Source organism: Periplaneta americana, chromosome 9, assembly GCF_040183065.1.
Source record: "Periplaneta americana isolate PAMFEO1 chromosome 9, P.americana_PAMFEO1_priV1, whole genome shotgun sequence".
Lineage (NCBI taxonomy): Eukaryota > Metazoa > Arthropoda > Insecta > Blattodea > Blattidae > Periplaneta > Periplaneta americana.
The window spans coordinates 61,923,485-61,938,112 of NC_091125.1; the positions used below are offsets into that span (position 1 = coordinate 61,923,485).

General features: G+C 35.0%; 1 protein-coding gene across 1 annotated transcript in view; it reads left to right on the forward strand.

Annotated features, from left to right (window-relative positions):
* Positions 1–14,628, forward strand: part of LOC138705998 (lysosomal acid glucosylceramidase-like) — a 67,868-nt gene that overhangs the window by 42,226 nt on the left and 11,014 nt on the right. The window contains exon 8 of the mRNA XM_069834863.1: positions 8,940–9,084. Coding sequence (XP_069690964.1) covers positions 8,940–9,084 — 145 coding nt within the window. The remainder of the gene's footprint in view (positions 1–8,939; positions 9,085–14,628) is intronic.

Genomic DNA, 14,628 nt, shown 5'->3' on the forward strand with positions numbered 1-14,628 from the left:
TCTGGTACAAAACTGGTTGATCAGATTTCCCTATTGCAAAATATCTGGAAGAAAGTGACTCAAGTAGACGATAAAATTTCTAAAATAATATCTGCGAAAATAACAACTATGTTGAAAAAAATGGTGGATATTATAAACTTTGCAAGATTAGTGACAGTATTTCTGGAGATAAGGATTACTTTGAAGAACTAACAGAAATTGAAAAAAAAATGTTGTACAGAATTTTACGTATGCCCCAGTTGTTTCAACAGACGTAGAAAGAAGCTTCTCCACATATTTTAAGATCATGCTATCAGATAGACGATAATCGTTTTTTATTAATAACTTACAAATGTCATTTGTTGTGCACTGTAACAATATTTGGAAGAAAAGTGATAACGTATAACGTGTGCGTTAATAACTCACACTCATTGTAAAGAAAAGAAAAAGACAAAAAATAATTGTTCAAGTGCTTTTGCGAATAGAATATCATGAACCCGTTAAAAATAAACAGTGATTTTGTTTGCGTTCTGTATGAAATCATATATGTAAAATATATATTATTTGTTTAGGATGAAATGGTTAATTAGTTTTGTAATTTTGAAATCTTATTAAAGTATCTGTAGAAAATTAATTGCAGAAACGTTAGGGAACTGTTATTTCTTTTGTGTCGTCTGTACGTCAACACATCGTGTATAAGACCGTCGCTTGTACACAGGGAACACGCCGAGAAACGTCGGAACCTTTCCTATGATGCCATTCCGTCTGTCATATGCTCCGTCTGCACCGCTCTAGTAATAACAAATCTATACATAAGCTACCTGCCCTTGGGCAGGTCTTTCACTGCAAACCCCGCATTCTCCAATCTTTCCTATTTTCTGCCTTCCTCTTAGTCTCCGCATATGAATTAAATCTATATTAATTGTAAATATGCAAACTATAAATGTGCTCAATTTCAAACAAATACAGGAAAAACAATATCTATCTTTCTGTACTCCAGCATGATAAACAGTCTTTATCGTTAGTGAAAATCGTTCATAATATGCCACATTACTATACCAGAGCCGTAAAATATTACCATGACAACTAAAATGTAATGTTTTCCCTTATGACGGAATAACTTATGCCATAAAGTTAACATTATGAAACGATTCGCAGTGTAATAATATTTAATACGTCATTATTGCCATAGTAACCCTCTTCTTCATAGACCATGATATCAAATTACCTATCTTTATAAATTTGTTACTATTTCTTTATTACTTGTTTTATAATGCCTATCTCAGGTAAAATAGGGTTGTACGCAAAACTGAAGTATAATAAATAAAATGTTTTACAATGCTGACGTAGAAACAATAACATATTAAACACGTTTATAATCATTATTGATTATAATGTCTAAAAGAGACATTTATTTTTTACGGTGAAGTGAAGAACTTCATTTCGCCTCCTTTTAGAGAAATAATAGTTTATGATGAAACTAGTTTACAATGTTATACTTCATTGCATGAGTTAATGTTCAGGTAACTTTCTAATTTTGACGAATGCAATAACTGTACAACATTATAAACGTGTTTCATACGCTATTTTTGTACACAAGCATTACAAAACAATATTAATAAAAACAATACTTATCACGTGAAATCAATAGTGATGGGTAGTTCGAAATCATGGTCTATGAGGAATGAGTTCCTATGGCAGCAGATATTATTACACATAAAATGGTTCAATAATATTAATTGTATGGCACAAGCTATATTTTAGTTGGAATGGTAATATCTTACGGAAGTGATGAAACAAAGTGTTATTCAACACCTTAAGTGAATAGGGTGATAGCAAAATCTTAAGTTTCATAGTCATTGCTAAAGCAAGTCATTGATTATTATGAATCCTTCATTTTATGGTCAAACTAATCTATTTATTCCAAGAAAAGATATTTTTTTAAATAAAATATAATTATTTTAATCTTAAAACTCTTATGGAAATTATAAACCATCTTATATTAACAAAAAAAATACTTTTAACATCAGTATCACTTATGCCAAATAATGTTTATCACATCATCATATTAGCCTACGATATAAAAAAACACTATAAATACATACAGTACATATATACTTAAATATTAGTTATTACAATGAATACGAAAACTAGAAAGAATTTAATGTATATTAAGTGGATCATTTAATTTAATTTTAGTGCAATAGTGAACAACGAACTCAGCATTATCTTTAGTTCTTAGTGTGTGTAATCATCGTTTTCAGAATGAAGAAGGTCTTGCACATTCCTGCAGTCAGCAAGATTCCGTAAAAGTCGTGAAAATAAATATTGGTGCAATATAGGGCAATAGAGTGATCAAATCTTTCTTTTTCTCTGTAGAGCTTGGCAGTAATTTACTTGAGGCATTAGGTAAGACGCCCTTCGCGTCCAGAACACAAAATTGCTATTCATCTCCAGGTGATGTTTTGCAGAAGACTTCCATTGGTTCATATCGAACATAATGCAGCCACTTCACGGACTGCGACACAAATTTGTGTCCATCGTAGTTGCATTTCTTCATTTTCATTCCAGCTTCCATTAGTGAGGAGTAATCTAGAAAATCTTCGTGTCATTTAAATTACTTCAAAAGTATTTTTACTAACAGCTAATGTTATTAGTTGTGAGCAATCGTGAGATTGTATGATGGGCATGTGATATTTTTCTTTAATTTTCAATTTTTCCACAATCAGAATCATACTTCTTCTGTCATATGATGGTAGTAAATATGTTTACTGCTTTCATTTCGACGTTCCTGGCTTACATTTAATGGCAAAGAATTGAAAAATCATTAGCATTCTATATCTATTTTGTATTGACTTATTTTATTTCGAGGATAATTTTGCCTCGCTAATCTTGAGTTACCATGCTTCCTGGAGATTTTTGCTTTTGAATCGCTTGAAACCTCTTGATGGTACAAACTTCCGTAATGATTTATTTTACTTTGAATACGTTAGATCTTTCCACGTTTATCTTGAATTGTTCACAGTCAGTGCCGGCAATACTTTCAAAGGAAACAACATAATTTCTTTCTGCCATGTCGCTCAATTTATCAGAACATAACCTCAGAATATCATCCGGTCAGTAATTTACTGGAATATATGCTACGATAAAGATAGGTTACAGTTAGGCGATATTACACCGAGACATGGCTTCTAATGAGATATTGTGAAATCAAGTTGTTAGTGAAGTCCAACTAAAAGCAACCGTAAACTCTACCCCCCTGGTAGAGGGGCAGAGAAGGCCTGACGGCCTTATCTCTACCAGGTTAAATAAATAAATCTAATCTAATCTAATCTAAACTTATTTTAACTGGCGATTGTAAAAATAGACCTTAGAAACACTACACAAAACATTCAACCATCAGTAGTTAAAGAAACATAACAGAAACTATTCAGCTGTCAGATGCTAATCCTAATACTTTAATTGTTTAATTAATTTTAATTGATTTATTATATGACGCATTAGGCCTATCGACTTCGAGAGGCGCTTACAGTACGATTATTTAGTCCTGATAGTTGCCGGAGATGTGCGCGTGCGACAGGCGAGTCCATTTAGTTACGCCAAGGGGTGTTTGGATTATTCACTCGCTTGCCTTTACCGACTCCTCGCCCTTATCTCTACTCCGGAACTCTCCCCACTCCTTTGATTACTTCCCCTCTTTTGCGCCGCTGAGCTGTCAGGACTAAATAATCGGTCTGTACCTAGCGTCTGAGTCAAATGAAGAAGATAATGCCAGCAAAATTGTCTACGGTCCGGCGCCGAAAATTACCCGGCATTTGCTCTTAATGGGTTGAAGTAAAACTCGGAAAAATAACCTCATCCAGGCCCTATTCCACAAAAGTATCGTCTAATACATTATTAGTTATTAGTAGAAGTTCTTATATAGTATGGAGTTGTAACTTTCTGTTCTACAAAATAATGTATATAACTGTATATTAATAGTAAAAAGTTATATGTCATAAAAGTGGATGGCTCAGGAACAAGCGTTTGCCACACGACACTATACCTTGAATTAGGTTATGTTCACCAACTGGGTAATAAATTCGTATTTCAGGATGAAAAAAACGGTTTATCATCATTCCTACAATATTTACCTGATTTATGTTATCAATAATAATGTTAATTTCAATACTTCATAATATATTTGTCAAATTTAAACGTAATCTTCCACTTTAAGATGCCCGTCGTAATATTTCGTGCGTAAGAGTATCAATTTCAGTTAAGAGATAGTGAAAGTATCGATCTTCCAAAATGCTCACGATAATTTGTTTGTATTGCTTCGCAAGCAAGGAAAATTCATGAAAATAGTGTTAAACGAGACGAAATTATGTACGAGGCGCATCCAGAAAGTAAGTTTCCCGATTTTTTTCCCCTTGAAAGTAAATGTAATTAGCCGTGTCAATTGCGCATGCGTAACAGATCTATGACGTATCAGTCATATGCCAGCCGGACAGGTCCCGCCTGGTGCCAGTAGCGTGGCAGCAGTGGTCCGAAATGGAAGCTCTTATTCCTTCTCCCGCCGCCTGCGAGGTTCGGTCGGTGATAAAATTCTTTAATGCACAAAGCATTGCGCCAATTGAAATTCATCGGTAGCTCTGTCAGGTCTATGGGCCTAACATCATGAGTAAGCAGATGGTGCGTCGCTGGTGTAGGCAGTTTTCCGAAGGTCGTCAAAGTGTCCATGATGAAGAGCGCAGTGGGCGACCGTCCCTCATCAATGATGATCGTGTTGAGCTGGTGCGGCAGTGCATCATGGAGAACCGTCGCTTCACGATTACGGAGCTGAGCAGCCATTTTTCGCAGATATCGCGATCCTTGTTGGCACTAAGCACCTGCTGTTCAAAAAAGTGTGTGCCAGGTGAGTGCCGAAAAACCTGACACCCGAACACAAAATGCAACGTTTAGGAGCAGCACTGACATTTCTGCAACGTTATCACGATGACGGCGACGAGTTTCTCGACAGGATCGTCATGGGCGATGAGACTTGGATTTCGCACTTCACCTCGGAAACCAAGCAGCTGTCAATGCATTGGCGGCATAATGGATCTCCGGTCAGGACTAAATTCAAACAGACGCTGTCGGTACGGAAAGTGATGTGCACGGTGTTCTGGGACAGGAAGGGCATTCTGCTCATTGACTTCCTTCCAAGAGGTGAAACAGTGAACGCTGACCGTTACTGTGAAACACTGCGAAAATTGCGACGTGCCATTCAAAATAAGAGGCGTGGATTGCTTACTGCTCCTTCATGACAATGCTCGTCCACATACGGCTCGGCGCACAGCAGCTGTTTTGGCGGAATTTGGCTGGGAGTTGTTTGATCATCCACCCTACAGTCCTGATCTTGCTCCCAGCGATTTTCACGTTTTCTTGCACCTCAAGAAATTCCTGTCCTCCGGTGAGCGTTTTGGCAATGACGAAGAGCTGAAGACGTCTGTCACACGCTGGTTCCATTCACAGGCGGCAGAGTTCTACGACAGAGGAATACAAAAGTTGATCCCACGATACGACAAGTGTCTCAATTCTGATGGTGGCTATGTTGAAAAATAGCTGAAACATTGCTGTACCTGTTGCCAATAAATGTTTTCCTGAAAGTGTGTGTTCTTTTTTTAAAAGAATAGGGAAACTTACTTTCTGGATGCGCCTCGTACAAGACCTAGAGGCAAGGAAACACATACAGTTCTGTGCATTTAGCGATACTCTTAAAAAGAAAAGACAAAATAAGGAGCGGTACTGAAATCGTATGTCATTTATGGCTGCTATCACACAGTGAAATGATCTACTGCTGAAGACTTCGATAATCCATTCATATCTCCTATGTCTTGATACTGACTACCATTACACAGCCAATGAAATGTATTTAGTAACTGATGTTTATCTGATACTGATTTACTTTGATTCGTTGGATTTTATTGAAAAGTCATACTTCAACTGCACCGAAAACGTTCATTGTACTCAAGTGGAGAGTTAACATTCAAATGTATTCTTTCTTTCTATACACGGATATTCTCATCATCATTTTCTTCACTTACACTACCACTAGACTACATAATTCAGTCAACTATTTCTTTGAATTACACAAGAAGATGGTCGGTATTTGAAGTAATTAGAATTCCTTTAGTTGTAGAGAAATCTGTACAAATTACAACAGACGGATTAATACTAGTAGGTCTACTTGTGTTACTAGAAAGTTTAGGGATACCTTATAATTCTTATAAAATGCTGCCATGGCCTTCAATTATTAAAGAAACTAACAATGTTTTTAACTGTTGATTAACAATAGGAAATACTAATTTTTAGTACAATTTCGGTATTTATTTGATAACTATTAATCCTTATACAGTAGATATAATTTAGAAGTTTTTGAAACAAAATTAAAAATCTAACATTTCCAGTATTGAAGCTGAAAATAGATGAGTAACTAATTGGTGTATGATTCTAAACTGTTACTGGATAATGTAGGATATAATACTCTTTAAATGAGTAAAAATCAAATATTTGTAATGAAAAATTTTCTCTCTGAATGTCCTAGCACTTTCTAAGGTTTGAAGATAAAAAAAAAATGGGGAAATTTTGTTATTGGTCGGTTCATCTGTATCTGCTGAATGGAGCTGCATTCCTTGGGATCACAGTGGTAGGAGGAACGCATTTGTGCAAACCTCATAGCTATAACTGTCTCCATTCAACAGTAAGTTACAAATGAACCGACTAATAACAAAATTTCCTCATTTCAAACCTTAGAAACTGCAAGGTTATTCAGAAAGAATTTTCTTTACAAATGTTTGATCATTAATAATTTAAAGAGTAATATATCCTACATCATCCAGCAACAATTGAGAATTCTGCGCCAATAAGTTATTCATTTTCAGCTTTAATACTGAAAATGTTAGATTTTCTTTTTAAGAATTATACGACGTCTGATAACACTGTGCGTGTAACAAAACAATAAAAAGTCATCTCTACAGCTGTAAGTATGAAGTAATGAAGTACAAATTTACAAGAAATCTTTGTGGAAAACTATTCTACTACTAATAATTATTAGTTACAATCAATACACTTGTAATATATTAGACCAGCGTTTCTCAAACTTTTTTGAAGTGGGGACCACTTTTTTAAGTCGAAACAGTTCCGCGGACCACCTTACTCTTGTTCCCTTCGAAAGCAAATTTATCATTTTTGTAGTATATTTTCATATCAATGTACTTATATTTTAAAATAGAACTAATTAATTAAAATTAATTAAATTAAATTAATCTTATATTAGTATTAACTAATTAAGCTAATGTTAATAGAAGAAAATTCATTTTTGTTTCTTTAATAATTCAAGGCTATTAGAGTTTGAATAACCTTTAACTTATTAACTAAAAAAAAATGTTGGTACTCACATTAATGAGATGGATGAGCCTGCCGATTCTTGCACAGTTGTTCTATATTTGGACGTATGCTGGTAAGCTTAAGTCGGAGACTGTCACATACATCGAGTCGATTTCGGTATCCTACTTTGTTTTTATTAGAGTTAGTGACGAAAGCCCTTTCTCACACAGATACATAGAAACAAACTGAATTATAATCTCTAAAGCACCATTGTACAGTTCACTGTATTCTCTGTTCACTTGTGATGCAGTCCAGAAATTAACCATTCCTTCCGCTTGGAATTTCATTTTAAGTCCGGTCTCATTCGAGAGTTCAATTAACTGTTCTCTTTCACTCAATGCAAGTTTGTTAGTTTCAATATCGCAATGAAAATGATTACGAAGCCATGAAAATTCGTCATGTTTACTCGGAAAATAAGTTTCAAATTGTGACCTCAGAGTTGTATTATTGGTGTACGACATACAGTACGTGACCATTTCAATGTGCAGATTGGATGTCGGCAAAACTATTAAGAAAGTCATAAATAAATGGAAAGGTTCGGTCCTCTGTTTGGGTGGTCCCTGGATGGGTTACAAGGGCGGCGCCAGATGTGCAGGGAAAAGATGACGAGAAACACCACGTTCATAGTGCTTTAAATCCGTCTTTTGTTGTTGAGAGTAGAGTGGGAAGTCAATAGACGGATAGGGTAATAAATTTTATAAAATGTCAGTACTGAGAGAAAAAAATGAAAGGCGATTGTCATGTGTCATTTCCAAACTCTGAGATTTTCAGCTATAAAGTGATACGCAATTCGTTTGAATTTTATTTTTTCTTATGCATTTTTTGAAGGACCACAAGGGCAGACCTCGAGGACCACAGGTGGTCCGCGGACCATAGTTTGAGAAACGCTGTATTAGACCATACTTTGATAAATAGGCTTCAGGTAACCCAACCAGTATTTGAACCCGAGCCTGTTAGTTTCACGGTCATTCATGCTAACCATTACTCCACAGCGGTGAATCTTTAACTATTACTTTTTATTTATTTAGATTTTATATGAAGGTAGTGTAAAAAATCGCGTAGACAACTAGAGACTAAAATAACTTCATATCATTCGTAGTTCTTACTGCGAACCATTCGTAATATAAAGTTCCAATTCAGCCACTAGTTCTATAAATATTTAGTTATTTTAACATACAATTCACTAACAATAAATTTGGTTAGATTATTTTGTAATGTGTGTGACAATCTGTGGTACAAAGAAGACCTAAAACTTATGAACTTAATTGCATACCAAGGATAAAGACGTTTCAGGTAATCTAATGTCTCGTAATTTATTTATTTTTCGCTTCATTCAGCTTCCAATAACGTTTTTCTCTCTATTCTCTCTTCCTGATGCTTTTGTCTTTCCTTTTAACATATTGAGGAAGAGGAAACCTATAAAACTGTGTGCAACGCCATAATTATATAACATGTTAGAACTTGTTTTTATCAATTGAAAAACCATTATCGGTAGCGTAAGCAGCGCTGAATAACCATATAATTTACGTATGTGTTTGTGTTTTTAACAGATATTGGAAGACGAAGAAGCTTATAAGTATACTGCTGGAATTTCAGTCCACTGGTACTTCGACAATACAACAAAGAGTTCGAGACTTCAAAAAACACACGAGCATTATCCTGACAAGTTTATTTTGTACACAGAAGCCAGCCTCAGTAAGTATTTTAGATAGTGATATTGCAAGCATGACTTTAATTCTCCTTCTATTAATGTTGTTCTCATTTCGCTGGGTGCGAAGAAAAGAGTTATACATGCGATTTCTTCGATTTTCGTTTTTTTGCATTTCCAGGTTCTACAGAGGTCATTCTTTATGGGCATTAATTGAAATCAGAATTTTTTAAACATAGTTGAAATCGTTGCTAGAAAAATGTTGCAATTGCTACTACCATGTCGCAGTAAGAATAAAAATTGTCTATCTGAAAAAAAAATAGGTTAGGAAACATGCGATCTTTGTCACTATTTGATATCTCGAATATCTTAATTTTTTCCGTTTAATTATGCTTAATTCTGCGATATTTTACGATTTTTATGTTATTATTCTGTGCATTATAACTTAAAATAATGCAGTTAATCAATCGGAAAAATCATCAAACAGGATTATTTTCTTTTCTGAGTTGGCTATACTGTTTGCTTACCATTCCTGCAGAAGGAGTGTAGATTTCGTGCGTTAAACCGAAATGTTTATTATTGTGTTTTGTTTTAATTAAGTATATTAGAGATATGGCCATGGCGTAGGTAGAAACCAGAAGATAGGCATACTAGTAGGTACTAGATATGCTTAGGTAGAAGGAAGGATCTCCTCTCAAAGTGGACGTTGATAAGATGAAAGTTCATAGGTCTTTGTGGATTCCAGCAGTAGGAAAACTGAATCAAGCAAAGTTTATGGCAGTACCTCAAGACAAGACAGTCATATTCAGTTTATGACAAAATTGATACCAAAAGTGGACAAGGGCTATTATTCTTCCGTGTTTAAACTTAACTGAAAACAATCGATAAGGGCTCGATGCTGTAATTTTTTTATTTTGTGTTATTGTGAAATTTTACTTGAAAAGTAGAGTTGTAAAATTAGTCCTATTATTTTATGTTACCGTTTATCTTTGGTTTCAATTATTTACTTAAGAAATATGACCTAAGTTGAATTTATCAGTGAAGTTTAGCCTATCTTTTGGTATTGTAGGTTGAATTTTCATTAATGTTTTATTTTATGTTAGTCTCATCTCAGATTGAAGCAGCGACTGTGATTCGGAGATAAATCTTGGATTTATGAGCTCAAATTAATAGTTAGTCATTTAAAGGATATCACAAGTATTTGTTTCATTACTTACAATAATAAGCTTTTAGGAATATAAAGGTTCTATCTGCAAAGTTGCACTTAAATATCGTCAAATCGCAGTATGAGAGAGATGTGAGATATAATGAAAAAAGAGCATTCCCATGCACAAATTAAGAATATATTAAATTTATTCTTAAAGTTTAATTTTAGAAGCCGAACTTCAGAAAGCTCTCTTGTAAGGGAGATGATTACAGACAGAACCATTTTATTCTCACCCGGCTATTTTACTTAATGTGTAAGATTTAATGAAAGAAACATACAGTAATACTGATGGCAATTAACTGTGTTACAGAATATAAAGATTTATTATAATTGGAGAACGTAGCTTACAAGGAGAGGACACGCTCTGTATATCACCGAATGGAATAAGATTGTGTGAGATGAAAGTACAAGACGTACTCTTTAAAGTCATGCCTCATATGGGTGGCCAATGACCACTCGTTTTGAAAATATTGGCTATTGTTTGTGACATACTTCCGTTAGGTGCTCAATAGGGAAGGATTAGACTGTGTAGCATCGTAGCCCATATGGTTGAATGCTGAGTTGTTATCCAGGCAACCTCAGTTCGAATCTTAACTCGTCCTATATATTTTTTTTCTTTTAATAATGATTAATACTGTGATCCAGTTATCTATTTACATACCTATATCACATTTCTCAATGTATTGAATGCTTCATCAGGTTTTAAACAAATTACTAATTAACTAACATTGTATTGTAAAGGATAAACGTTTAAATACTGCTCACGTAGGAAGGTAAGATGTGTTACTGGTGTCTGTTCTATTTCTGTAGCAGCTATTCCATTTCATTTTGTACCCGATTCATTATGTCATAAAAACACACAAAACATACATATTTACTGCACTATGCACAGCAAATTAAAGAAGGTTGTCCACAGTCACACATATTTTTCCGCACTTCTGCTGCGAAACAGATATCCTTCACATTAATAAACACTTCTCGTTCGTTTATCAATTTTGATGCATACCACGCATATTTCAACATGGCTTTGAATATAGGAACTGACAACTTAAAGTGAATTTTAATAATAATAATAATAATAATAATAATAATAATAGTAATAATAATAATAATAATAATAATAATATCAAGCTTTAAAAAATGAGAAGGCATTATGATTCGAACTCGGGTTGCCTGGATGACGACTCAGCATCCAACCACATGAGCTATGCTGTTACACAGTCTAATGCTTCCCTATTAGGCATCTAACGGAAGTATGTCATAAACAATAGCCAATATTTCCAAAATGAGGGGTCATTGGCCACCCATACCAGGTATGACTTTAAACAGTGTGTCTTGTACTTTCATATCACAAAATGTGATTTAATTCGGTGATATACAGAGCGTGTCCTCTCCTTGTTAGTAGGAAACACTCCGCTCAGTTTCCATGCAATACTTCCAGGATTATGTAGAGATCTTAATTAATAACTCTAAATTTTTTAATCGATATATTCTTTGAAATTCGCGGGTTCTGTTGATCAAATGAGTCCCGTTTTTACTGTGTTTTCTTCCTTGTTCATCAGAGACTTTTACGGTACCACAAGATGTTCGCCTACGGAGATATTTGCAGTCTCAAATGAGATGCTGGCTGATTGTTGCATCTATTCGCAAAGCAAAGAAACGAGTAAAGGCTCATTCACAATGAAAATTAAACATAACGTAAGCGTTAACTTAAGAAAATAAACGTTACAGTAAAATCAAGAAGTCATACCATCATTCAAAATGGGAACATAAACATAACAGCAAACATACTTGGTAACCATGGAAACATAACAACGACGCCATTTCCTCATATTCTGTCATATACTTCAGCGCTCCACGATTGTGTTCTGTTTGCAAATCACGTAAGCATAAGCATGAAAGTTTGGAGTTTGCAAACTTTCATGTTAACGTCTTACGGTAATATTTATGTCAATGCTTATGTGAATCATTGTGAATGATCCCATTTGGTAGCCTGGGCGCAAACTTCTGTGTTTATGTTACGGTTATGTTTAATTTTCATTATGAATGGACCTTAAGAGTTGGCCGGTAATTTTTCCTGAATCAGGAATCTTATACAGTGCATATCTACGGCATGGCATCTTCGGCTCTGCTTAGAAGGAAGCTTTGATGGTAATTATTACCCCTCAACATTCTATCGCTTTCAATTGAGTTTAAACTCGTAAAATTAGAATGAAATTATAAGCATAGTAACTATTAGACTGCTCAGAAAGACAAATATGTATGTTGAGTCAGTAGTCCGAAGATTAGTTGAGGCAACTAAGCCAGGAGATAATGTGATAAGGGGCCAGTTTCTTTCCCCTTTCATTGCATACATCACTGATTAGTGACATAGTTCACAACTAAAATTGTTCTTCCTCTGACAAATCGTCAAGAGAGATATACTTCCTGATACCGTACCTACAGATATATCAGCCTGAACCTCAATCAGAGGTAAGGGATGATAAAGATTGCAGTAAGTAAATTTACTTACAGATGTTTACAAATTTTTGTCCCTTATAATGGTTGCTAATTCACATATTAAGTTATGTAATCATTTTCATTATCAAACGGTAACTCTATTTGCCAAAATTATTGTAAGCATTTGAATGATATTAACTGCTACTTTTCAGTTCTCAAATGTATTCGAACTGTAAGAAACTTCTGTATTTATACTCGTAATTGAATATTTTCTCATTTTTACGATTCATTTACAAAGAATAGCGCATTTGAGAGTTTATTCTATTAAGCGGTTATAGGTCATTCGTTATCTCATGAAACCTACTTGCGCGTGAAGGGGAGAATAAACTAGACTAGGAAGCTTACCTCCATCGCTACGCTTCCACTTGTAGCTAGCTAGCTCACTTATCATAAGGTTCTTACTATAAGCTACGGTGTAGGTACGCATTATTTTGTTCCGCGAGATAACCAACGGTCTATAGTAGCGTTCGGAATCGTCAGATTCTGTTCTGTGTCTGCACTAAACCTCACGTTGCAACCGGGAAAAGGCAAACAACGTCGCCGATAACATTGGTGCACAATGCAATTGTTTTTACTAAAAGCATAAATTCATATTTGAAACTGACAATAATGAGCACTAACCAGTATTATAATAATTGTTGAAAATTATGTTCCTTAGCAGCGACACTTTCTCAACATCTGCGTAGAAAGTTCCCGTTAACAAGCATTCATGTGTGATTGAAGCAATTTCTCGACTGATATTTTTAATTCATTTACAGTATGATGGTTATCCTTATAAACTTTGTCTTAAATTTTAACGAGGCTGCAAAGGGCCATAAACCAGTACTGATAATTCTATCCTCATAAACCTCCAAAGTAATAGTCTAATGATTCGTAAGCAATATGTGCAGTAGCAGAATCCTGTTCAAAAAATAACTGCTGGCATTCAATATTAATTCGAAAAAAATGTCTTAATACTGTATTTATACTCGATATCTTTCTCAGCAGTGATAATTCCTTCATGAAAAATAGGACCACTAGTTCTGTGTGCATTCAAACCACACCACACACCAATCTTTTCATCAGACACTGGAGTTTTAGGCACAAGCCGGGGATTCAGTACCGAGTGTTTTTTTAATGAAATGGTCATGTAATTTGAACCATGTTTAATTCCAAAATATTAATAATTCGGGATTCACTCTTCTATCAGCAATACTCTCCAGCATCTAGTTATATGTAAATCCAGACTCTACTAGCGTAATCGCTCGGTAATAATTCGTATATCACTTTAATTTTATTGCGCTTTCATTTAAACAGTTTAGTGTGCTAATCCTCGTTGAGGATTTTGAATTGCCTGTTTCCTCAGCAATCCTATGGAGAGACTTTCTTGGGGCATGTTCCAGTCATTCACCCGTTTCTTCTAATTTTTTATCCGTAAGAACTGCGTCTGTAACAAGTATTTTAACATTAAGAGATCCTGTTTGTCGTAATTTTTTTTTTTCACAATTTGACCGACAGTTTCCCCACCTCGAAGAGGATTGCCAGGATATTTTCTTGCGAATGCCATTATCACTGCTCTGCACTAGTTCGTTCTACATAAGTATCCTACGTAAATACTCTTTGTTCTACACTACAATAATAAACAATGTAACTTACGCACAATGATAACAATTTTAACACAGAACTGAGAAACACTTCAAGCCACTAACGAACTCTGACTGGCGTGACTCAGTACCTCTCGGTGTCTCACTCTGCGATTACGCCTAAGTCTCACAGTAAGTAGCCCCGAACACAACTAACAGTCTGTATTTGTTGTACCGTAGTACAGAATGCCCTCATTGCGTGGGTCTGTCTGCCACCTCGGGCGTCTTCAATTCCATAAAGCGGTGGTGCGTTGACGAATAAA